A 25,653-nucleotide genomic window follows, 5' to 3' on the forward strand; every position below is an offset into this window, starting at 1 on the left:
TGAACAAGATGACTACAGAATAGTGTAAAAAGGCTATAGGATTTAGAAATTAAAACAAGGACAAACAGAGAAAGGGAGAATGTATTTTGGCATATTTAGGAAAACAAGGATAAGGAGTGAAGAGCTACATGGAAACAAAATAATAAAAAGAGGAAAGATGGGCAGTGGTAGTGCAAGTAAAAGAAAGGTGGAAAGTCACAAGAATATAATATACGGTACATAATATACGGTAATAGCAAACCGTATATGTAATAGGCAATAAGGCACCCAGATTCTTTCTGTGAAAGCTATTTATGAATCTCAACACCTGTTACACAGTTTTAACGAGAATGCAAGAAGGTTGAGTTATGCACGTGGAAAGTAGAAGTAAGAATTAAGAGCTAAATTAATCATTTTCACTGACTTCATGGCATTCTCCTAAGGAGCCTTATGTCTTGGTTTCTTTCAGCAGGGCATATTGTTTAGGGATTTAGTATCAGAGGGTTAGATGACATAACCTGGCCTTGTGTGTATCAGTCTGCAAAACTCCAACAGTAATGCTGTTCTGATCCCACTAGCTTGCTTTAGTGAAAATCCAGACACAAACCCAGTCCAGTACTAAAGATTCCAAATGATAGTAAAGCCATTATTCCCTTGGTAGTGGTGCTTATATCCTGCCCGTGGTTTTGTTTATGACCCAGTCACCAAGCTGTGGCTGACTTCAAAATGTCCTTCTGTGTTGTGTAGATGGGATCAGCTAACCCCATCTGTGTAACTAGTTATCCAGTATTCCCAGATCCCTTCAAAACCCAGTTTTCACTGTGGCAGGTGAAAAACATTCACAATCTTTTGCCTGCCTGAGCTAATTATATAGAGCAGTTCATAATTTGCAAAGCTCCCGAAACTGTTTTCTGCAATATTTGATTTTCTGTATATTGTGCTAATGTGCTTATAGTGGCCCTTGCTGTGGGAAGCATATGGAATTATTTAATGAGAGGGTAAAACAAAAACAAACACTATATTTTTCTCTTCTTTTTTTTTTCTTTTTTTTTCTTTTTTTTCTTTTTCTTAAGAAACCACCTGCAATTGCTGTTCGACCTGGATCAACACTGATTCCAATTAATAACATTAATCATCTCCCTGAACGTGATGATGATTATGGATATGAGTGCCTAGAAGGGAAAGACTGTGCTAGCTTCTTTTGTTGTTTTGAAGACTGCCGCACAGGATCTTGGAGAGAAGGAAGGATACACATTCGTATTGCAAAAATTGACTCCTATTCTCGAATCTTCTTTCCAACAGCCTTTGCATTGTTCAATCTTGTTTATTGGATTGGCTATCTTTATCTATAAATTTCAGTGGTTGGACAAACTCAGAAAAAAAAAAAAGTTATCTGTCATTAATTCTTTTCAGTGAATTGTCAAAGAATAGAGCTGGTCCAAAATGATTCAGATCGGATGTTTTTAAAATCTGAAACAACGAGAGGAAATATGATGATGTAGTCTCCCTCTTGTGATCAACTATAGAATAGATATTGGTATTTTGAAGAGGAAATTTAAAAATAAAACCTCTTATGATTAAGATTATCTGAAAACAAACCTATTTTCGTCCAGCTCTAACAAAATGCACAGACAAGAGGCTATATTATTGAACTGAACATTTCTACATAACCTTTGAATTTCAATTCTAAATGATAATGCAGATGAATTTTGTAGCATCTCTTACACCTTAACAAAGAAAGCCTTAATAATATGGGATTAATTATTCTCATCCATTTCATCTATAAGATGATGATTTTTATTAATTCCTGACTTAAAAAAGTTGAAGTGGAACATTTCTATTTTTCAACTAGACATTTGTTCTCTGCTGTATGTTAAGAAGAATGGTTAAGTCATGATTAATCACATTATACAAAACGCAGAGACAAGAGCAGCAAGAAATGCGTAAATCGCAAAAAAGCCACAAGGGTAATTCTGAGCTTGTCTTATCCTGACCATTGATATAGGCTTTTGGCTTTCAGCCTTTGATTACATGTATGTCTGTGCTCCATCTGCTGTTATTTCACTGTTGCAGGTTCCCCAAAGTTCTCCAAGAGGGCTACAACTTTGAAAAATTCCTACCAAGCTGCCATTGCTCTAATTTCATGGAATCCAGACTGGTGTTGGCTAACAGATTCTGGCCCTTCAACATAACGCTCTACACATCCTCCCCATCCCCCCGTCCTTTGTCTTATTCATACTCAGGGGCAGAGAAAGAGTTAAAGAGTTCAGTAGAATTTGTATCATCAGAGTTTGGAAAAACCTTATAACAGTGCTATAGACATTGTATTCAAAACAATTTATCCATCCTACCCATCCCTAAGAATAAAATATAGGACCTGGTCTGCTCTGCATACAGTATAGTTTTGTATATTCTGTTTGTTACTGCTTATGCTTCTCACTGAGCCAAAGCCAGATTTACTGATACTGTGTTATGGATTGCTGTGTAATTACCTCCTTGATATATATACTTTTTTTTTTTTTTCTGAATGAAAAGCCCTTTTATAAGGGGAAAAATAAATATAATTCTTATGTATTACAGATCCTTCTTCAAGATGGGGTGTATTCCCCGAAAATCACAGGACCAGTACTCTAACCTTTCTATGGTCAGAGCTTCTGTTCCCTTTGGTAGGAATTCTTCAGTAGTAGTCTTTCTGGACTAACTTCTATGTGTTGACTAGTGCTGGCTGGCAGCATTTACTATCTAAATTCTATTTTAAATCCATTGTCTTCATTATAGAAAAATGCAGTCTTTCCTCCTTTCTCAGAAAGAAACTGGTCTCAAGTGAGCTTGCAAAAATCACTGTAAAATTAAGATATGCATTAAGTAGAAGTCAGAATTACACAGAAGACCTTACAGATCTTTAAAGAGGATTAATGGGATTAACATTTGGCTGTAGGTGAGGATGCTCGGTACGAGAGATAAAGACATGATTAATGGTTAATTATAGAAAATGATACATGGAAGAAGCCTCCCCCTCCCCCCAATATTTCTGAATGTGCTACCTCCTCTGAATTTTTATCAGAATAAAAGTAATGGATTTTCATAGGCTAGTTGGTACCAGAAGTAATAAGATACTCAGTACATATGTGAACAGTTACTGCAATGTTCAGCCCCAAAGTTTAATAAAGAATGCCAGACTATGTGCAGTGATTCTGGAAGCAAGTGTGACTGAGAAGATCACATTTTAATGCAAGCTTTACTTCTTTATTTAGCCAAACATCTGTTGTATGACCTTTCTGAGCACCAACTTCCTCTGACTGTTAGACTGAGGGTAGAAGTGCAGCATCATTAACAACGCTATTGTTTCTTTAGAGTCTCATTTTCAGAAAATGTTCAGTACAATGGAAATATGTCAGTTTTAATTCCATAGTGCAGTGTGATGCGTTTTGACAGCACACTGAACATGTTCCTCTGTAGGAGGGATGAAGGTGGCTTCAGTAGCAGTATGTTAGATGCATATTTGAAAGGCATTCTACTTGCTACTCAATACAGGCCCAAATTTTTGTGAGCTCCTGGTTGTCATTAATTTACCTTTAAACAAAAGGAACTTGAAAGAACTTGGCACTTTGCAAGGGGAAATACAAATTTCACAGCACATCCAGTTAGCTTTTTCATTTGGTTTTCAGTTGCCAATCAACCTCTAGTGATTTATCTGGACAACAGAAAACATCCTGAATAAAGAAGAGATGGGTAAAAAGTCTTTCATCTTTAATTTCTATGAAACAATGTAATGGAATATTAAAGCTATTGAGTGTTATGACTCTTTGGTTTAGCGATGCACTTGCTTCTGTCTGTTGACAAACTTTTCTGTGTATCTCATTTGATTCTGATGAAATCATTTCAGTTTCCCATAGTACTGTGAGTTCAAATCGAAATGGGAATGCAGTGAACTGTAACTTGGCATGTAATAAATGTATTATTTTAGTCCTATGTGTTTTTTTTTTTTTCTTTCCAGTTTGCATGTAAACAATAAATTACAAGAAATCCAAGCATTGCTCTCAAAAAATGGCAAGAAACAGAGACTATGATTACCTAGGCTTAGATGCTGCGACCATTTTTGAAACCTACCTGGAAAAAAACTCATTTACTGATAGCTGGGATTACAATATTTTGTGTCATATTATTCTGACCACTACTGCTTAAAGACGTGCTTAAACCTATTCCTAATCAGTACTGTAATTAGGCCAGAATTTAGAAAAGCATGTGCTTATGTACTGACATAAAGAGTGATGCGGTCCTGAATTGATGCCATTAACACATGCTTAATTTGCATTAATTTCAATAATGAGTGTTCAGTAGCTCAAATCATTGAGCATTAAGGATGGGAGCCAGAGCCTCTTCAGTAAAACATTTTCTGGTTGAAAGAAAGGGACACAGAGGAGAAATTGCCAGAAAGGCAAAAAAGGGGACAAACAAGTCTGGGGAAACTGTTTGCACCCATTGCGAACATCTCCTGAAATGTATTTTTCAAAACAGAGACATTTCTTTTCTGCATTTGTGTTTACTACTTGTCTGTTTTAGTAGTAAGTACAGGTCAGAGTGTTATTTTTTCGTAAGGTTTTGTTTGTGATCGTACTTACTCATCTTCAGTGCATGTCTTCTGTGTCTGAATGCATCTGTTTAATGTAGTAGCAGTAAAAGTGCAACCAAAGCATGAGCTCTGGGTAGTGTATTTTATATTCATATATTGATGTGCTTCAAAGACTTTAACCTTATCCAGTTTTCTGACATTCAGAGACATAGGATTGTGTAAGGCTTTGAAGGAGAACCACCTCCAACACAGTTTCGATAATTTTCTGTTGCTTATTTACAATGGCAGTAAAAGATTTGTTTAAAATTGTTATCTGAACTGTAGTTTGTAATGTGTAATTTGTGAGCACCTTTGACCTTTCAATTGAAAGCTCAACAGGAGGAATCTGGATTTAAATAGCCATCTACATGATGTAAGATATATTTTATTTAATTATATCAGTCATCATTTCAGTTTACTGTTTCCATATAACTGAGGATTAATGCTAATACATCTAATTTGCATTTTTAAAATCATTGCTTTCATAACTTTTTTTTTAATTTACTGCAGTTCTCAGCTTAGTTATACATTAAAGACATTATTTTATGTTTGTGAAATAAAATTGTAATTTGTGGTGATTATAATAGAGAGAATAGCAACTAAAGTAGAATTTCTCAGCTAGACTAGAGTTTAGAATATGAAACAAGGAATTAGAAAGAACTGTTGTGCTTCCACTCCTGAAAAAAAAAAAAAAAGTGAATTTCCACAATGAATGTGCTATAGGGGAGAGTGACTCAATGAGAAAGGTAGAATATTTTTTAGGCTGAGAAAACACCTGTGCCGGTTCACACGAGGGACTTGTTACCCAAGTGGTTTAAGTCAACAAAAGATCAGTATGTCCTTTGGTGGTCTCTTGCTTCTGCTTCAATTGTTCCAGCAATTGCAGTTGTAAAGCCATGTTGCCAGATGACTCAAAACCTGAAAAAAAAAATAATGTTTTTATTATACTCTTCTCTAAGATAATGTTACAACCAGATGGGAGGGATCATCTGACTGATGATGCAACGCTATGGCCCTATAGATCACTGAGTTTCTTTCTCACAGGCTACATGATTTTCTTTAGAAGGTGGATCAGAGCTATTACTCCCTGAACAATGGAACAGCATCCTTGTACATCTGTCTGCACATGTGCAGTTCCGTTGTGTTGACTGTCCTGTTACAAGGCACTGGATGTTGTTGTTGTTGTTGTTGTTGTTGTTATTATTATTATTTTCATATGTGGGTGAATTTGGATTGCACTTCTGGGTAAGATGTCCAAAACTTGTTACAGGTTGTGGGTTCTGAGACCCGTTCTAGATCAGTGAATACTAAACTTTTGAGGTTATATACTAGTAAATCTCATCGAGAGAACTGGAGCATTACAAAGCCTTTAGAGGAAACTTCAGGCTGCCATTGCAGGTAAGCAGTTAAAGTTTAAAATTGTAATAGAATAAAGGATCTCCACCTTTTATCTATAGGCAGATGTTTTTACCCACTAAAAAATCTGCAATATATATTTAAAAAAATCTTAAAAGTTTCATGGTATTTTAAGGAAGAAATGATATCGGTAAAATTGCTGAGCAATCTCATTTCCCTTCACAGTGACAAATCTTGCTTTGCCTGCAAATTTTGCTTATGGTAAATCAACATAATTTGAGCTGGGTGATGGAGCCGCAGGGGATGTTAAGACCTATAAACTGTTCTATGTTCTTCTCCATCCCTTTTCTTAGTCAAGAAAAGTGTATTAAAGTACTAGAAAGTGTATGATGTATAAATGAGGACAATTTTTTCTACTGAAAACAGGGCTTGAGTTCCACTGACTGATAGGATCCAGAAAGAGACAGGAGTTTGCTCACAGTAATAAGGCTTCCCTTTTGTAATTCTTTGTGGTAGCTGATTTTCCATACATCTCTGCATGCCTACCTGAAACTCAAAGATTACCCAGGCTGGAAGTAATTTGTTTGCATTTCTGGCTTCACAGAATGATCTTTATCATCATGGTTTGAGTCTTGCTGAATTCAAAAGAAAGGTTTCCTCTTCAAGTTTCCCTGAATTGAATTCATTCTGGGAATGTATGAGAGGTCTAGCCATTGGAAAAGTGATCTTCTGTTGATCCAGCTGAGGAGGCAGACTGGCTCTGTAGGGTGGCATTAAGACTGCTTTGTCATTTAGACTTGAAAATGTTAAACACTCTTAACAATGACCAGTACTGTCCCCACAGAGAGTATAATATTTTTGCCAATTCAATATTTAAAAACAAAACCTCCAAATGGCTGCTGTGGGTGGGAATTAAGGATGAGTCATTGTTTAACTGCAGAAGTCAATTTCCCTTTAAATTGTTTTTCCTCCTGAGAAAAAGAGCAAATACGAACCTTTTGGTTTGTGAAGTCTGCAGAGAGCAGGTCACAGTCAATTTAAACAGGTAATGTCATGTTTGTCCCTCTGTCTGTGATGGTATAGGAGCAGGAAAACTGAAGGGACCTGAAGGGTTCGGAATTCTCAAGACAGGTAAATGCGGACATCTGTGTATTCACAGGCCCAGCATAAATACACCATCCATGTTCACACTTTAGTCACCTACAAAATATTAGTGACTGGGTTCTTCACAACATCTTTTGTTTTTCTCACTGTTGCCCACCATGAATGCCCAGACTGTTCTTCATGGACATTGAGGGTTGCATTATGATACCTTTGTTTATAGTTTAAATTATAATATAACATAAATACTTCCTTAAATGAAACCAAGGGGTCAGAATCTGTTAATCTTATGTTGATTCCTATCTTGAAAAAATATAATACCTGTTTATAATTCCTATTCCAATTAATTAAACAATAATGCTATAATTTGTATTCCTCTCTAATGAATTTTTATAAACATTTTTTTTTGTATATATATTATTTTTACAGTTTATTTTACAGTGTTTGGTCTGAAGAATTAAGTTTTTGGAAATTGTTCAAAAATAACACCTGTTAATTTATTGTATGACATGTCTCTTTTATATTGAGGTTCCGTTATAATAGCAGCTTCAAATGTGCATACACCCTTATTGAAGGTCTTTGTCTCAACATTTATAGGTCACTTAATGTTTCACAGATTCGCAATTTTTTTCTTACTAATACATACTAATACATCCTTTTTTTTTTTTTCTTCTCTCTTTTTAAAAAATCTGTCATTTTTAAGCTACCTAATTGAACATTCATACCATGTATTCGATTTGGTAGAGTCTTGGCAGCAGTGGATAATATGGCAACATTGTGCATAATTGTTACTTTTAAAATGATATATGAAAGTCTTTGTTGTACCTTCCTGAGCAAAAATACAGAACATTAAGATAAATTGAATAATTTTCAGTGCTGCTTCTAAGGAGTATATATAAAATACATAATACTAATGCAAATCTGTTCTCCTATTTCAGTTTTACATTCAGAAGCCTCCTCAGTTGGGCTAATATTGTGTGTGCTGATACTTAAAGTTCTGCTCAGTTATTTGGTACTTCTCCAAAAACCTTGTTGTGCAGTTGTCCATTATTATATTCAGTTGCCCAGAAACATCAAAGTATCCTCACAGGCTTTTAATGTGATTAAACCATGACTTCTTCAGCCTCTTTTAAAATACCATAATGTTTTGTGTGCAATGCCAAAATTAAAGCATTTTCAGATATTAAATTGAATATTATTTGCTTCTCTGCTTTGGTAAAGTCTGTCTGCCAGGTTAGAGTAAAACGCTGATACCACCATTTCAGTATTTGACAACACTATTAAAGAGCACAATGGAACAGAAAACTTCAGAGATGACAAATTGATGATGCTCTTGGCTAAATCCCATACAACTAAGATTTTGCAAATGTAGTAGAAATGATATTAGCAAGGGAAAGACATTTTCATATATAGATTAGAGAGCATGTTCTGAAACCTTTTTATATACATCAAGATCAGATTGTCATTTTCAGAAACATTTTTTTCTATAAAAAATTTGTTCTAAGCATAAAAAAATATACTTTTATTATTTATTTTATTTGCACAGTTAGAATGCAGAAATGGTTCAGAAGCTTAAAATAATTTTGGATTTATTTGATGAGTTTTGTGGATTCAAACTAATTTATACTAAAAATAAAAAAGAAAAGAAAAAGAATGGAGAACATAAATGTTCTGACTGAAGATAAGAATTGAAATCACTGAAGACAAACATGAAAATTTTGCCTCTGGTGAAAAGTTGATTTGCAGATAGGAAAGAATTTTTTCGGTACTGAGGGAGGTGCTATGATTGCATTCACAGAGCGGATGGATTCTAGTCTTCCTTGTATGAATTCTATTGCTGTCAAGGTAAAAGATCTACTCAGAGTTTAATTTTTTTTAGTACACACTTAATACTTGGATGCTTCATTTTCCAATGTGCAATTTAAATACTGTTTTAATTTAAAATCTGTTAAATACTTGCTTTGTAGAGAGTGAGTGTTTATCCCTTTCTATCTTCCCTTAAGCTTTCATTTAAAGCACTCCAAAAGCAAGGGACTCAGACTGACTACGTATCACTGAGAGAGTTTTAAATAAATATAAAATTTAGTTTTCTGTAGAATACTGCAGAAAGTTCAAGTATAGTTCAAGGTTATAATTTTCTAGCATTTTGTTCTCTCTTGCCTGCAGGATTTTTATTATTATTATTACTGATTTATTTTATCTTTTTTTTTTTTTTCTGAGGTTTGAGGAGAGATGAAAGTAAATAGAAGGATTTCACCTAGTGTTTTTTGACAACAGCATACCTAATGCAGAATAATACATCTGCTGCTAAAAGCTGATTTTATTTGAGTACTCCTTTGAGACTGATGGAAGGAATAATGCTAACAAGCTCAGAAAGGAGGAGCTTGTGGCCCTCATTATCAGAAGGTGTTTAGCTGCTCAAAGCTTTGAAATCAGAATTTAAAAAGTCAGAAATCTTTTGCCCAGAGAAGACTGATATTAGTTAGAAGGATAAGTTTTATAGCTCATGACTATATTGTGAATGTTAATATGTTAATGTCTACAGAATTTTCATATAAATGTTGCACTAGTCCTTGTGCATTGAGTGGAAATGTGCTTGCACCCTGATGCACGGTTCACACTGGTGTCTCTAAGACATAGCTTGTAATTTTTCAGTGTAAAACTCTGAAAGCCATAGTCTTAAAAATAAAAGTAAAAATAGTAAAAGCCACCATTGAATACCATGTGTTCTGTGCAAAATGAACAAATTAGATGTTTGTGCTCTGATGTCTCCAAACTGGTAAGAATTAAGAGAGTTTCAACACTGAACTTTGGAAGAGAGTTGTAATGCATTGTTGGTACTGTATCTGCTGTGAAGTTCATTGGTTGCACTGTGAAAAAAAATAAATAAATAGTGCCTCGCTACTTACTTTTAAATGCTATTTATTTTCTATGTGGCATACATTCTTTTCTCTTTAGGAATGAATAAAGACCAAAGGTCTGGGGCCAAAATTCCACTTCACCAGTCATTTTGTTTGGGACGAGTTTAATAACACAGACCTAATGAAAGATTTCCTGTTACTGCCAAAAGGTGTGGTCCTGTAATGGTTAATCCCACTCTCCTTCCTCTTCCAGGATCCCTCATGGCCATGATGTTTGTCTCCATTTTCATTGTCTTGCTTGTTATTTTATAAAAGGTTGTACTTTTCTATTAGTTGTGTCAGGGGGCAAGGAGCAGAGTTCATGCTGAAAGCAGATGCCTGGGGGAAAATCACTCTTTATTTTCCTCAAATACTTTTTACTCTTTGATCTGGATGGCACACTGGAATATCATCCTGTAAGCACCAGATTCCTCTTGTGATCTGTCCCAGGAAATATTTTTAAGTCATTCTAAATAGTCTGTGGAAAGTTAATGAAAGGGGCATACAGTCAACATAAAAAAAAAACTCTGAGAAAGGAGTCCAAGATGCTCTAAGCCACTGTGGGCACTCAGAGTTCTGGAAGATGCCATAGATTTCTGCAGCCACTTAGACATTTACATTAAAAACAGGAATTGCAGCAATACCTAGGTTCCTTTCAACACTGTATGTTCTTCTTTCCCTGGTAACTACCTCCAGTATTATGTCTTGCAAGGTGTTATTTAAATTATTAGGGTTACTTAAACTATAATAGATTCTTTTTTTTTTTTCCTTTTAGAATCTATTTTTTTTTTCTTTTAGATTGTTGATGTCCTCTCTGTTATATGAAAAATACAATGCCTTGTGGTATTGCACAATAACAAATCACTGAGAGAACAATGGTTTGAATGGCTTTTTAGCTACAAAGAGTCAAACCTCTAGCTTTCACAGTACTGAAGCAGCTGACGAATAAGGAAATTAGGCAAAGCCCTTAGGTACAGACTTCAAAGTAAATTCTGTCATCTATATTTTTAAGGTAAACATTTTTCATTATTACTAAAATTAGTAAAGCAAATTTATAATAATAATAAAAAATACTTGTAATAACAAATATATGGCCTGACAGTTTTCTGTTAATAATATCTACAGTAGAAATTGAGCTCTTTTAAAATGTGGACTTAGAGTCCAAATGCTACCTATGGATGTTTTAAAATCTGTGTCAAAAAGAAGCAGAAACTAAACACAGTAGTAGGTAAAAATGTCTTTGTGCTCACTGTCTTTGTGCTCCCTGTCTTGCCATGGGGTCCTGCACTGTGGCTTATGAGAGAGTCAACCAGTCTGCTAGACCTGGGACTGAGAACGGTGTTTCTTTGGTAAGAGTGAGGTCTGTGATCTCACTTCTCTTTTGGGACTGTGAGCACTGAAGTCATTCCATAGGTCAGTGAGCAGCCAATTTATGGTAATGAATTTCAGACTCAAGCAGCTATTGTTAGGTAAATGTTAGTGATAGAAAGTTTTCACAATTAATTGGCAGTGCCTGGTGCACGGTGTCAGGTTAACTGCAGCTCATCTGTTTTCTCATCTGTTCTCTCTTGCAAGAAACACTGCCTCAGATTTCCCCGTCACCTTTTCTCTTTGTTCAGCGCTATCACCTACTGTCTTCTCAAGCCTTGCCATCATAACTTTACCCAGGAAATCTGATATGTGGTTCTCTTCTTGCCTTAGAAATCACTTTGTTTTCCCAAGCTTACACTGCACTGTCCATCCTTTCACCTGCTTCCACACCTTCATTTTCTCATTTTCTGTTCTGTCCTGGGTTAATTCACACATTCACAAGAAAGAATTATGGAAGATGAGAGATGATAACTGTGAAAGTGCCACTGACTTAAGAAATGAGACCTTTCCTCCCCACACACCACCAGCAGTCTGAAGATGCAGTATATCAGCCTCCTGCTGTGTGAAGTATCCCAAAGTAGACTTCTGTCTGGTGTGAAGTCATCTAATACGAAACAGTAAATAAGCAGAAGATCTTTCCTAGCACTCTCTTAAGTAAGTCAAAAGGTGAAAGGGAAAAAAACTCCTAGAGAATGATTTTTGGTTTGGGTATTCTTACATGGCCCCGCTGTTGACATCAGAGAGCTCTCAGCAACAGTTTCTTCAAAGCTAGTAGGGTTCCTGAATGCATCTTTCCCATGTGAGAAATGCATGTTAAAATAGGTAATCTGGCAAAAAAAAAAATCATATATTTTACTAAGCATCCTACCAGCAATGGATAGGCAAACAGGGGTGCTGGTATTTCAGCACACACTGTGTTCAGGACACACCTTCTTCCCCTGCTCCTAAGTGTAATTTACTATAGATCAATACTAAAAGTCCTAACTTAAGGTTGATGCTGAGGTTCATGCTCAGAGAATGAATCAAATGTTAGACATGAGCCTTAAGACTCAGGTTTTTAAGGTTCTCCTTCCTACTCTACCACTGAATCTGTATGACTCAAATATTTTCCCTTTTAGTTGATATAAGTAGTTTCCCCATGCCTCAGATTCTATCCATAAGATGTCAATAATATTACTCATGGAGCTGTTGAAATTAACACTGAGTTAATGAATGCAAAGAATACACATTCTATGTTGATGTTATTCCATTCTCAAAAAGAAAATATATTCAACTCTTCTGTGAACCTACACCGGTTAAGGAGACAGGTGTCAGAAGTGTGCCTGAAACTTCTCTACTAATGAAAGTATTTTTAACTGATGTATTAAAAGGTAAATAAAACAGGCAATGTTGAAGATACATCCTCAGAATAACTTGGCTATCAGGACTAACCTGAAAAAGTAACCAGAAGCAGAGTTATCAGGCAGGTATCCTCAGAACAAGAAAACTCTTTGCTAAAGGTAAGAAATTGGGTAACATTATATGTTTTTGTTGTTATTAATGACAATACATATGAGAAATGTTTGTCCTGTTTGTCTGTTGCCTGTTTCAGGTCTGTTCTGACAAAAAAAAAAAACAAAAACATTATCAATATTGGCTTTATTTGTAGTTAGTCCTACATACAGTATTGGAAGACTCTAAGACCTTCATAGTTGCACTAATATAAGCTGTAGCCATAAATACAACTCAACATCGCTTATGGTCAGAATGATCAGATTAAAATATAGATATATATATATATGATCAGATTAAAAAAAAAAAAGGAAAAAGATATATATCTGTCAGAGAATAAGTAGAGTTAATAGCAAAAATTAACTTGTGCGGTGAGAGTCCTAACTGCTCTGTTTATTTAAAAGTTTATAGGACCAGAATATCAGTGTAAGGCAGTATTGCTCCTCTGAAATCAATAGCATTGCTTTGAATTACAGCTGTAACTTTGTATGACCTAAATTATTTCATAACTAAATATGTTCTAAGTATTTTATAACTCAGTATGTTCTGACTTGGGTAAGAAGCAGCACAAGTGTTTTGCAGCAATGAAGTCATGGTTTTGAAATTACAGCTTTCTCAGAATACAATAAACTAGTGAAATCACAATCCACTGTGATTCAGATCACAGTCTACTGTCATTCAGAATGACAGTTCAGACTGCCAAGGAATATTCAGCACTGGTCATATCAGTAGCTGCTATTTAACCTACACAGTCATTTGCATTGAGTACTTAACGTTCTTGAGTTAACACTAGGGTTGTCTCTACTGAGAATTGGGTTTGATTCTGTATATTTGGAATTCTAAAACAGTATGTAGTAGAATAGCTTTGAATATTAGTTACTAAATTATTTTCTTCATCCACATACCACTTCTTAGGTTATAGATTTGTTGTTTCCTTCTGATAACACAGAGTGCTTTAAAATCCTAACGTTTATTTCTCTAAATGGGAAAAGCTTGCTACAGACATCCTTTAAATTTCCCAGCAGCAACAATGAAGATAAATGTGCATGTGTTATTACAGTACTCCAAAAAACACATTAAGTGGAGTTATAAATCAAAACTATTTTGTCCTCTAGACTACTTGGGATTAGTGGTTAATAACTGGGCAGCAAATTCAGCAGCATGCAGACAACCATTAATGGTGCACTTACTATGAGTCAGTGTCCTGCGTGATATAGCTAGCAGTCATGAAATTGCCAAAACTTTTATTTCGTAAAGATATGTAGAAATAAATGGTATTTGACTATGTTGACTACCTAGTACACGATTCAGTCAGTGAGAATTATTAATTCCTCAGTATACGATTGCCTCTAAAATCTACTAGCTTTCTGTATGCTCTGCTGCCTTTGTGTCCTGAAGCATTTCATTTGCTTCTCCAGGAGCAAACCTTTTAATACCTCTGTTAGCACAAAGTCAGTACCAAGCTATGCTCACAGTAGCTGCCTTAGGAAAGATGACTGGAGCCACTTTGCCAGACATTATTCTCGGAAATTGATGAAAAGCATCACTGTAATTTCCACTAAGACTGGAATTGTCGTTGTTCTAACTGTGGTGGAAGAAACACACAACAGAAACATACTTAGCTGTGCCCTTTAGATCTCAAGACAGATTTTGTAATACTAAATACGTTTTTGTCCATGAACTCTGCACTGGAGGCTTGCTTATTCTGTTAAAAACAAAACAAAACAAAACTGTTTTAGATAACAATACTTTATACCTTTGTGTAGAACTTGCATGGATTGTCTTTGTCCAATTAAACAGCTCCCTTTTTCTAAACAAGTTTCAATACTAGGTAGGGAGTAGAATGTTAAACTGGAAGCCATAGAATAATTAATGAGTTTAAAAAATATATAAGTGAACAATAATTGCCACTATTGTACACTAGTTTATGTGGCTAAAACACAACAGCTGAGAGATTAGTGGCACCAGTTGCAATTCAAGTAATTTCTAATCCTTATTTAAAAATGAATAAAATCTCACAGTGGTTTTACATTCCTTTTGACTGCATTTTTTTTTCCTCTAGTAGTTTACATTTTGACTCTGTAAATATTTCTCTAACCTCTCAAATTTCCCTTCAGTTCCTTATCCCAGTAAGGTTTATCTTCTGGTGATACCTTGCTTTCCATTCCTCACTTGCATTAGAAATTTTCAAGATTTTGTTCTTTCTTGTCTCCCCTTCCTTCAGTTTCCCCTCCAGGAAACTCATCTGCTTCAGCTGAACTAATACTCAAAAACCCCATAAAACTATAAAGTGATGCTTGCATGGTATTTGAGCTACCAGCCAGGAAGATGAACAGCTTAACATTTCAGGCACTAAAATAAAGTTCAAAGGCAGAGAAATAGGAAGGACTAGATCGAGAAGTTGTGACCTACCTCTGAAATGAAATCAAAATCCTGGAATTCTTGTTGTGTAATAGACTTAAAAGGCAGCTGTACAATTTCCTTTGATCATTGCCTGGCAAAACATGACAATGAAGAGCATGAAGGTTGAGTTTAAAAGAAAATTTTTGGGGGGGTGAGAGGAACTGATGTGGGTTCCTGTCACTCTCTAGACTGATGAAGAATGCTATGCCATGCTCAGATGTGCTTTCCTGAGCTTAGCTATACCTGGCACAGTTATGCTAGTACATTTTCCTGACTCAGTGCTGGGATCGGACAAGCAAGAGAGACTGTGATGGGACCCAAACAAATCCCATTCCATGTGCAAGCATTTCTGTGGGCAGGAGGCCCAGGCAGAGTATGGGCAACTCCCCAAGCATCCAACCCAAAGCTGATGGCATGCTGCAGGCATGTCTGCCCCACGCTGCACATATTACCATATGGGTCTATTATGCTTAGCACAAGTCTTTTCACCAGCTCCACTTAATGCAGCAGGGAAATAGGAAGCTAAAAGGCCCAATAGATGGACTTCCCAGCATCACTGCATTCTCTTGCCTTTTGGGGGAAAGGCAGTGGTGCCTTCTGCCTAGACTAATGGCTCAGAAGGAGGAAGGGGCCTACTTTCTTTCTCCACACCAACTCAACAGTTTTTATTGGCATTTTCCATTTTCCCAGGACTAGATGGTGCAGTACTTCAGACTAAAACCAGAATAACTGAGAGAGTATTTGTATTCTTCTGGCTTGATGCAAGATACAACACTAATTTTATACATGGAATTAATTCTGAAGAATATGTCCTAGATAATGTTGTCATCTAACCCTAAATCTCTTGTTTTGCTGTCCTCTGTTGTCCTAGTCAAATTCTTTTTTTTTTTCTTTGTGAATTCCTCTCACTTTTACCAACACTGCTGTGTTTCTGTCTTTCTGTTTTATCTTGACATTTCACTTTCAGACTGCTGGCCTTAAAATACAAATTTTCACAGATATAGATTTTAAGTGGATTATCACACAGTGGTAAATGAAAATCTCTGTATTCAAGGCTGTTCCAACTACTTGAAGCTCTGGACTACTTAGAGAAGGGGGAAGGCTTGCACCAAGACAAGATTAACCTTTCTTTGCTTTATATTTCTAAGCTCTTTGTGTTCTCGATTGAAAATATTCCCTTTGAAGGCTTTCTGTCATGAAAGGGATTATTGCTTGCCTGAGAAATAATAATTAGCTGATAATTTAAACTGAAAATAAACCACTAGTTCATGATTCATAGTCCAGCAGAGAAATTATAGTTTTCTGTACAGGAAAACAATTCTGCATTCTAATAGTCATTACTCCCTTGGTGAAGGCCGTGCAAAGACAACATTTTACCTGGAGACAACTTCACTGGGTGATGGAAGCTGATAATGCCTACTTGCTCCTTTTCACTGCCCAGATACAGCTTTCCAGGAATAGTCTCTTCACAGTTCCCCTTTTCAAGGGCATTTCCCTATAAAGAGGATGTTATGGAAAGCAGAAAGATCAAAGCAGTGAAGGAGCTAAACAAAACTTTAAATGTCACAGGAGGTCACTATACTTTTCAATGCCTCACCAGATGTTTCACTCTTCAAAGGACAATAGTTTGAGAAGAATACAATTAGCTGCTGGGGGTCAGTCTACAGGGACAAATGTCAAATGTTGTTAGCATCAGGGAATTAATGGTTAATAGTGGAAGCCCATTCAGAAAGTCTGAGGCAAACTACATTTTGACAATCTTAAATATTATGGTAAAGGGTATTAGAGTCTACAAACTTTTTTCATGATTTATCAAGAAAGCCAAATCATCTGAAATATCTCTAATGTGTGATATTTATTACCAGAAAATTGTATGCTAAACATTTGCTTTCAGCTGCTGGGCAAGAAAAAGAGGGAAGGGAAGGGAAGGGAAGGGAAGGGAAGGGAAGGGAAGGGAAGGGAAGGGAAGGGAAGGGAAGGGAAGGGAAGGGAAGGGAAGGGAAGGGAAGGGAAGGGAAGGGAAGGGAAGGGAAGGGAAGGGAAAGGAAATTATCTTCAAAGCTACTCATAAAAAGCAAAAACCATACATGTCTCAAAAATTTAATTGCTGATGAATTTTAGACATTTTGAACATAGTTCTGTCTTTCTGTTTTGTTCAGAAATGTCATAGGAAGTCAGAAAACTGTCAAATATGACTTTTTATTATTGGTCAATTTTGGTATCAGTATTTAGTAAGAATTTCATTAAATTCAGTTATAGATGGCGCCAGTAGGTCTACAAGGCACAAAGACCCCTGAATCACCGCTGGCAGAGAGAACACCAAAACTAGAGGTAGGATGATAGCTCTACATCACAGCTGATTAGACTGCGTGTAACACTGTGCTGTTCCTGAGAGAACAGCTGTTCGCTTTGCTTAGAGAGGGGGTGTTTGCTCAAGCAAAGTAAGCTGAGGACTCCCACAGGCCCATGCACCATGTAAAGACACAGAAAGAAGGAATACATGACTGATCAAGTATGTCTAAGTGTCAACTGTGTACACATTTCAATTTATCAACAAGAGACAGTATAGGCTCCTTCCAAAAGTGATGATCTTCCCTCTGAAAATGACTGTTTAACCATAAACTCAGGATTCAGAAGCCATATCCGTGATCTTCCACTTCAAAGCTGTCAAGAATTTCAAAGAAATGACATTTTGGCCTGACCTGAAGCAGAGAGATATTCGAGGTACAGAAAAGAGAGTCCTCCATTTATTCTTTCTGATTCAGTTCAGAAGTAAAGACACAACTTGCTTGAAAGATGGAAACTGCTTTTATACGAAGACTGAGGTTTTTGTTTTTTTTTCTTCTTTTTTTTTTTTTCCCCACTTTGCATCTTCTATTTATTTTTCTCTTACAAAGAGAGACATTTTTTCTTTTTCATGGTATCAAGAATGCCTTGAAGGCATACTCATGGTGTCTGGGACAGCTGGACAAATCATTTTTAGTCTAATGAAAAACTAAGAACTTAAGAGGATGCACTAAGGAGATAAAATCTATAATCAGTGAATAATATGGGTAAACAACTGATGAGAAATGTATTTCATTTCAGAGTGAAGTAACAACTGTTGCTGAAAGGTTTATGTTTATATACTTCTTTACTGAAAATATAGATGTTGCTCTTATTGCCATCTGGGGATACTGATGAGGTTCCAGGAGATTATCTGGTGTAATCTACTGTATATCATGAAGTGATGCATTTTATACAATTCTCAGAGGAATACAGAACTCAAAAACCATGAGTCTGTTTACATAAGGGTTTCAAAAAGATGTTTTTTTTCAAGATTTAAAAACTCAGAATGTGGAGATGCAACTATTTAACTTGATAATATAGAGAAGAGATCAATTATCCTCATTGCTTTTTTTTTTTCTTTTTTTTTTTTTTTTCTTGTTTGTTTGCTTTCTCTGAATGCTGAGGTTTAAAGTACTGGTCAGTGCATTTGTTATACTTGTGTCCGAAGAATTAATGAACTTGTAAGTAACCAATATATTCTACCTGGGAGGGAACTTGACATTTTACTCCATTATATAGCAATCCTCTTCATGATAAACTAAAGCTCTCTTTTTCAGAGACATCTTTCTTCAGGCTATGATTTGTATTCGGAACTCCTCTTGTTCTGTGAGAACTCTTCAAAGCTAACTATGAGCACAATATTCTCTTATCAGCTTTATCAATGTTCTATTTGAAAGCAAACCTCTAGTTCCAGTATTTTAATTAATCTTGTATATTCCATGAGACCAAGTGTTTCATTCTGAATTGCCTTCTAATCTTTTTAAAATTCCTGTCCTTGCTATATTTTCATGTGTAGTTGTAAGTCTGAGAGGAGCTCTTACCAGAGCCTAGAGGTAGGTATAGAAGGAAGACCTCATCTAGAAACATTGTTGAAGAGGCACTGTAAGACTTTTGACACCAGAATTATTATTAACACATGGAGCAACATGACCATAATGGGAAAATACTTCCTCCAAACAGGGACCAGTGGGCATCCAGCGCTCTTAGTTCCTGTTGTAAGTCCAAGAGCAGCTGCAGTTCTTCCATGACTACTGATTATTTTACATTCTGTGTTTCAGCTGTCTCATATGCTGTATGGACCATTTGAATTATAAATCAAGAATTGTAGCACAGAGTATTTTTTTTTTCTCCCTGAAGAATACTGCTTAATACCTGAAGTCTTGAGGGAGATTTTCCACCTTTTCCAACTTTCCAAAGAAATCCTTAGTACGCAAATTATTTTTCTTGTTTCAATAAGAACAGCAATGGAAAAACAACAAAGAATTCTAGAAGAATTTGAGGGTAGAATTTTTGTATTGCAAATACTGTAAGCTATGTATATAACCTTGATGCCAGTGCTAATTTACTGGTATTCTCTCCACTGTAGCATGCTCTTCTCAGATCTCAAGCTCGACATGTGCTTCTTTCTAGAGGTGTTTCCTTCCAGATCAGCTGTACACCACTGACACAGTGAAACTTTCATTGAGGAAGACGATTTTCACATGTATACAAAATAGACAGTGCTCAGACACTAGACATATCTTAGGAAGTGGATTCATATAGCAGAGAAAAATGAAAATGGAGATAATATTTTTAAAGCAACATGTAAAGTTTGTATCTATATAGTTTTCTTCAACTGTTTATCACAAACAGAGTCTTTTGAAATTAATCAAGTAACTGCTATACACTGATTAGAAAGGAGAGTGATTAATGATGAATGGAAAAAAAATCAGATACAGGCAACTCAAAATGATTTAAATACACTGAAGTGGAGTGAAATATACATGATGAATAAGTGAAAGTTTTATATGCATATCCACACAATGAAGAGTTTGACTGTATTTTCACTGATGTTTCCATCATATTTTTAAGATTAAAAAATATATATATATTTTACTTTCTTGTTCTTAAAATCTAGTGGAATTACTGTGGCATACATTTTCCCGTGTATGGAATAATCTATCTTTACCTGGGGTTGTACTCAAGGAAGAGAGATAATAGTTTGATTCCACTAAGTTTCTCTGCAGAATGTCCAAAGCTTGTTGGTAACAACATCAACCATTAAACATATGATTTTTAATTTTTGGTTTTGAATGCTATTGAATGGAAAAAAAAAAACAGCAGGAAAAGTCTACTATTTTATTTTTTTTTTTGAACTGTTTTCCTTACTATTCTATATGAACAATTTTTCTGCTCTGAGTCATAATTTCAGTGATCTCTTACTTTCAACTTGACTTGTCAGTGGTTAATACATCCTTGATGTGAATAGGAAATTGGTCAGTTTAAACACACTTCAATTCTGGATGTCTTGCAGGAACCTATGAACTCACTTTATTCTATGGAAGGAGTTACCAGATCATTCTGTCCATCTCAACATATGACTTATATTTGACATGACATTCAATGTTACTTGTTCTGTTATTTTTGAGGGACTTCTATCATGAGTAGCTGCACAGGGCTCCCAATGATTTATCTTTGCTTATAATCTGTTCTTGAAACAGATCTACTTGCCATAGATAAGTACTGATGTTTGACCCTGAAATATGACTCTTCCTGCACTGCTATGTGTGCAGATCTTCTTCTACACCTTCTAGAGGTGGGGTAGATATAAAATGGGAAAATCACAAGTTTACCAGATTCCTCCTAAGTAGGAAGTTACTGAAGTCTGAGAACTCTGCCTGTTATGTAGGCAGCTGATAACGGTTGTGTTAACATATTTACATGTAACGTTACATTTCTTCATGAAATGTAGGCATTTCACAGAGATTTTCACAAAAGGTCTGGGAACTTGAGAGTCCTAGGCTCTGCCTACGTGGACTCTGTTGTAGAAGATACAACAAGGATAAGTTAGAGTTGATTTAGTTGAATTAGCTTTAAAATGACAACATACTCTCCCCTGGATCTCACCTGCAAACAGCACAGTCTTGGATAATGTGTACTGTTGGCTGTTCAGAGAAGCCTATGCCTTTATGGAGAGCTAAACTTATCCAGAATTACCAGCTCTTCTTTGGAGCTTCTTGGCACTAATTTAGACCAAATCTGATACAGGAACATCTGTAGAACTAATTAGAAAGCCAGAATCCATTGTGTAGGACCTTAATTTAAGCATCAGCTGGGTTAGGCCACTGACATGATGAGAAGATGATGAAAAAATTGTCAAGGAGAATTGTTTTGGACCTCACTTAGTTTGTCCTGGACTTAAAATGAATCCCAAACTCTTTGGAGGCTTTAGATGATTTTATTTTATTTATTTATTTTTTTTATTATTTATTTATTTATTTATTTATTGTTTTGAATTATGCCCTTTGAAGAATAAAGAGAAAAATTAAACTGTGGAAATATAATAGAAATATTGAACAAGTAATACTTGCTTTGCAGTTGAATCCATGGGATTTGTATAATCTTTTATATAGTTTTACTAGATATTACCAAGTGGTTTGAGCTGAGCCTTGATCAAATTTTACACACACATATATATAAATATATATATATATATTCTGATGTGTTTAAAGCTTTTGGAAAGTAAACAAGTTTGTTAAAGACACAACTGAAGGGACAGGATCTCAGCTGCTGTTGAGGCTTCTCTTTGGCAAGACAGTTTAAGAAACACCTTATTGAAAAACCTTCTTAATGAATATATATATATAAAACCTTCATAATGAATATATACATATATATTTCAGTTCTAATAGTAGAAGGTCTGTTTGTGTGAGACAAAGCAGATTACAGCTGCTTGGCACTGCTTCTACTCGGTTGCCAGGATGGCTGAGTCATATTTTTAATGAATTACCCTCTGGTCAGCAAAAGATGTTTCTAAGCCAGAGTGCCATCCAGAGGGGAACTGGTATGTGTACTATCCAATTCTTTGGGCTGTGCTAGAACAACAATCTTGCTGTTTCTGAAGTAGAAAGAAGAACGTTCTGTACACTTGGAGACTGGAACTTTAGAGAATTGCTGCAATCTTATTATGGAGATGTCAGACATTAACAGATTGTTCACATATCTTTGTCAGGAATTTTTATGACTGAAAGAAGGAAACAAAACACAAATTTAGACCTGGTTTGTGACATTTACACAAATGGATCAAGCTGTGAAGATATTGCTTTAAAACATGCTAGCTCTTGTCATTGCAGCATGGCAGTTTATGTAATTGATCTTCAGAGCAGCCTTCCTGTCATGATACTTCTGGTACCTGGATTGTGGAAATGCTAGTAAAAAAGTCCCTCTGAAGTGCTATGCTGAAGTAGCTGGGTATTTCTTTGATGGAGGGTAAAATGCACCCATCTGTTTCTAGTGTCATATTTTTAATTAGATCTCAAGAGCAAGTGCTGTGTTCTGCACCTGGGACAAGGCAATCCTGAATATATGTGTCTTGCTGGGGGACGAGAGACTGGAGAGTGGCCCCAAGGAAAGCAATCTGGGGATTTTATTTATTTTTTTTTTGATGGCAAGTTGAATGTGAGTCAACAGTGTGCCCTGACAGCCAAAATGGACAAATATATCCTGTGGTGCATCAGGCACTTACTGGTCAACGGAAGTGTTTATCTCACTGTATTCTGCACTGATGAGGCCTCACTTCAAGTACTGTGTGAAGTTTTGGGCACCACAGTATAAAAGGGACAGAAAACTACTAGAGAACATCTAAAGGAGGGCAACAAAGATGGAGAATAACCTAGAGGACAAGATGTATGAGGAGTGGCTGAGGTCCCTTGGTTTGTTCAGCCCAGAGCAGAGCGGGCTGAGGGGAGGCCTCATGGTGGCCTGCAGCTCCTCACCAGGGGACTGAAGGGGCAGCTGCTGAGCTCAGCTCTCTGGGGACAGTGACAGGACACAGCTGCAACAGGAGAGGTTCAGGCTGGATGTTAAGAAAAGGTTCACCCAGAGGGTGGTCAGGCACCGGAACAAGCTTCCCAGGGAAGTGGTCACGGCACCAAGCCTGCCAGAGTTCAAGAAGCCTTTGAAAAATGCTCTCAGACATATGGTTTGATTTTTAGGTGGTTCTGTGCAGAGCCAAGAGTTGGATTCAATGATCCTTGTTGGTTCCTTCAGACTCAAGATATTTTATGATTCTGTGATACACCCTTTGAATGAATTGGTTGAATTCAGCAAATAAGTTATGATTTTCCCAGGAGAAATGAGCAGCCTTGTACGAATTCCTAGCTATGCCTGAAATATTTTTAGAGAAATGTGTGAAAGCATTTTATCTTGTACTATGAAACTGTTGTGGGAGAAATATAATATAGCAAGACTGTACTGGGAAGACCATCCTCTATCTTGAAGTCCTTCAGGACACAAGGATGGTTGCAGAAAAAAATGCATTGTTTGTGACAGGAGGTTAAAATTCAGTCATTTGTCTTCATGAACAAGAGTTGCATTCTAAAAGCGTAGCTGTTGACCACAACATAGTTCATCTTCACTGAGTCTCAGTGTACTACCATTGATTTAAATTAGTGATGAATTACAGATTCTCCAAATAAACTTCACATCTTACAGTCAATTTCTGACAGTCAGTAAGCTACATTCCTCTGGACAATTTATTTATGTTTTTCATACTATTAAATTAAGCTAACTGCTTGAGTGATGTTGAGAATGGCCATATTAAAGTAAAGCTGCTGCTAACAAAATATTAAAATGGAGTTCAATAACTAACTGCATTTTCCTTTGGCAAGAATAATACTATTTGTATCACTTAAATACTTTTTCAGTCAACGGTGTTTTGATTTGTCCTTGTAGATGCCTGGTATTAGTCCTCTTTTTATCCAACAAGAGCTTCTTTCATGGGACTGAATATTCACCATTTCAAACTCCTGTCCCCCTTGATACTGTTTGCTAGTATTATTAAAACACAAAAGCAAAATTACTGCTGTTCAGAGTGCACCAGAAGGGAAAGGCCAGGCTGTTGATGAGCCTGATGCAGAGACATGCTGACAGCAGAATATTTGTTTACCATTTCTAATTCCTAGTTTGTCCCCAAAAGTGTCATTTGTTTTTTAGCAGTGATTCAAGCTGACATTTACATCACATCACATTACATTAAGCAGTGTTATGATCAGGAGGAGTAGTAAGCTATGTAGGTAGACTAGATAATTTAAAATAGGAGCTCCAAGTTAGATACATTGCTTAGAAAAGGCCTTTGAGGTTTAGCACAGCTGCTGCAGGAGGGATGAAGGGAATTTGGTCTGTAAAGACTGAAATACACCATTTCAGAAAGAAAAGTGGTCTTGTCAATTTAACCAAGGCCCAAAGCTACTTCCTGAGGTGTTCAGGTTGATTAAATCTGCCTGAGAGCTTTTTGCATGTGTGCATAACTATTATTTCCTTAAAAAAAAAAAAGTAAATGAAGTTATAAAATAGGTCTCAGATGAACCAGCACCCTTTTCTTGTAGTTCACTCTGCATTTTCCTCAGCTATAAAACTGATCTAAAACAAAAATACTATCTGAGCTCCAGCTGACCTCTGTCCAGATTTACATTTTCTGATTTCTATTGGTCTCAACAATCTAGTGGAAGATGAAAATCTATCTATCTATCTATCTACCTATCTATCTTTTTTTTTTTTTTCTCAAATAGCTTGTTCCTTTGTGTCTAGTGAAGCTTGTCACCTTCCAGCTAGCTTTCTAATTGGACAGGTCCCCTCTTAGAAAGATATTTAAGAGCAATGAGCAATGCAGAATCCAGTGTAATGCTCTGTAATAGTGTACATTACTCAACAGTAGAAATATGCTTAACTGTTCAGAAATATGAGGAAGTTTGGTGAATTTTCCTAGGGGAAAAAACCTCCATCTTAGCTCAATAGACAAGAGTTAAAATTCAGCAACAATTTAAAGATAGACTAAATGTACTCATTCAGGATTATGTTAAATAGGGAAGAAGCACTACAGATATATCTATCAAAACTCTTGTGACAAACTTTGGAACAAAATAGCAGACTTTTACCTCTTCTAATCCTTCAGTTGATGGTGGTGTTACAGGAACAGTTGATATGAATACGGTGAGTTTTGTCTTTGTCTTTCCAGCTGTTACTCTCCCCATCTCTGGTCATCATACCACTAGACCTTCATCATCTTCATTCTGAAAGATGTCCTGAACAAAATAAGTCAAAGACAGGAATTTCCATTGTTGACCTTAACACTAAATTTGAATGTATAATATTCTCCTCTCCTCTCCTCTCCTCTCCTCTCCTCTCCTCTCCTCTCCTCTCCTCTCCTCTCCTCTCCTCTCCTCTCCTCTCCTCTCCTCTCCTCTCCTCTCCTCTCCTCTCCTCTCCTCTCCTCTCCTCTCCTCTCCTCTCCTCTCCTCTCCTCTCCTCTCCTCTCCTCTCCTCTCCTCTCCTCTCCTCTCCTCTCCTCTCCTCTCCTCTCCTCTCCTCTCCTCTCCTCTCCTCTCCTCTCCTCTCCTCTCCTCTCCTCTCCTC

At 36.3% G+C, this 25,653-nt stretch overlaps 2 protein-coding genes across 12 annotated transcripts in view; one reads left to right on the top strand and one right to left on the bottom strand.

Moving 5' to 3' along the window:
- GABRG1 (gamma-aminobutyric acid type A receptor subunit gamma1) overlaps positions 1–4,980 on the top strand; it is a 56,940-nt gene extending 51,960 nt beyond the window's left edge. For 4 of the 10 annotated variants that reach the window (XM_080591165.1, XM_080591163.1, XM_080591164.1 and 1 more), the window contains one exon: positions 1,053–4,949. In XM_080591165.1, coding sequence (XP_080447291.1) covers positions 1,053–1,331 — 279 coding nt within the window. In that variant the 3' untranslated portion in view covers positions 1,332–4,949. Of the gene's footprint in view, positions 1–1,052 lie in introns of all 10 variants that reach the window. The other 6 variants (XM_080591156.1, XM_080591160.1, XM_080591158.1 and 3 more) reach the window with 5 other exon arrangements.
- On the bottom strand, positions 2,529–25,445 carry LOC308194793 (uncharacterized protein). Of its 2 annotated transcripts, XM_080591166.1 has the most exons (5): positions 25,176–25,445; positions 16,591–16,708; positions 15,223–15,304; positions 14,429–14,515; positions 11,845–12,146 (listed from the first exon to the last, which is right to left on the bottom strand). In XM_080591166.1, the coding sequence occupies exons 1-4, from the start codon at positions 25,269–25,271 to the stop codon at positions 14,449–14,451; spliced, it is 363 nt and encodes a 120-aa protein (XP_080447292.1). In that variant the 5' UTR covers positions 25,272–25,445; the 3' UTR covers positions 11,845–12,146; positions 14,429–14,448. The 2 variants fall into 2 exon arrangements, with proteins under 2 accessions (XP_080447293.1, XP_080447292.1); XM_080591167.1 differs by lacking the exons at positions 11,845–12,146; positions 14,429–14,515 and adding an exon at positions 2,529–5,509.
- Positions 25,446–25,653: the final 208 nt, after the last annotated feature.

The sequence above is a fragment of the Anser brachyrhynchus genome (genome assembly GCF_964034855.1).
Source record: "Anser brachyrhynchus genome assembly, chromosome: 4".
NCBI lineage: Eukaryota > Metazoa > Chordata > Aves > Anseriformes > Anatidae > Anser > Anser brachyrhynchus.

What these genes read in the sequence shown, in the direction of transcription:
- LOC308194793 (XM_080591166.1), bottom strand. Translation starts at nt 25,271, where the DNA reads ATGGGGAGAGTAACAGCTGGAAAGACAAAGACAAAACTCACCGTATTC. An exon ending in CAACTGAAGGATTAGAAGAG is followed by an intron (nt 16,709 to 25,175) that starts GTAAAAGTCTGC and finishes TCCTCTTTATAG; the next exon opens with GGAAATGCCCTTGAAAAGGG. An exon ending in CCCAGTGAAGTTGTCTCCAG is followed by an intron (nt 15,305 to 16,590) that starts GTAAAATGTTGT and finishes ATGTTTTGCCAG; the next exon opens with GCAATGATCAAAGGAAATTG.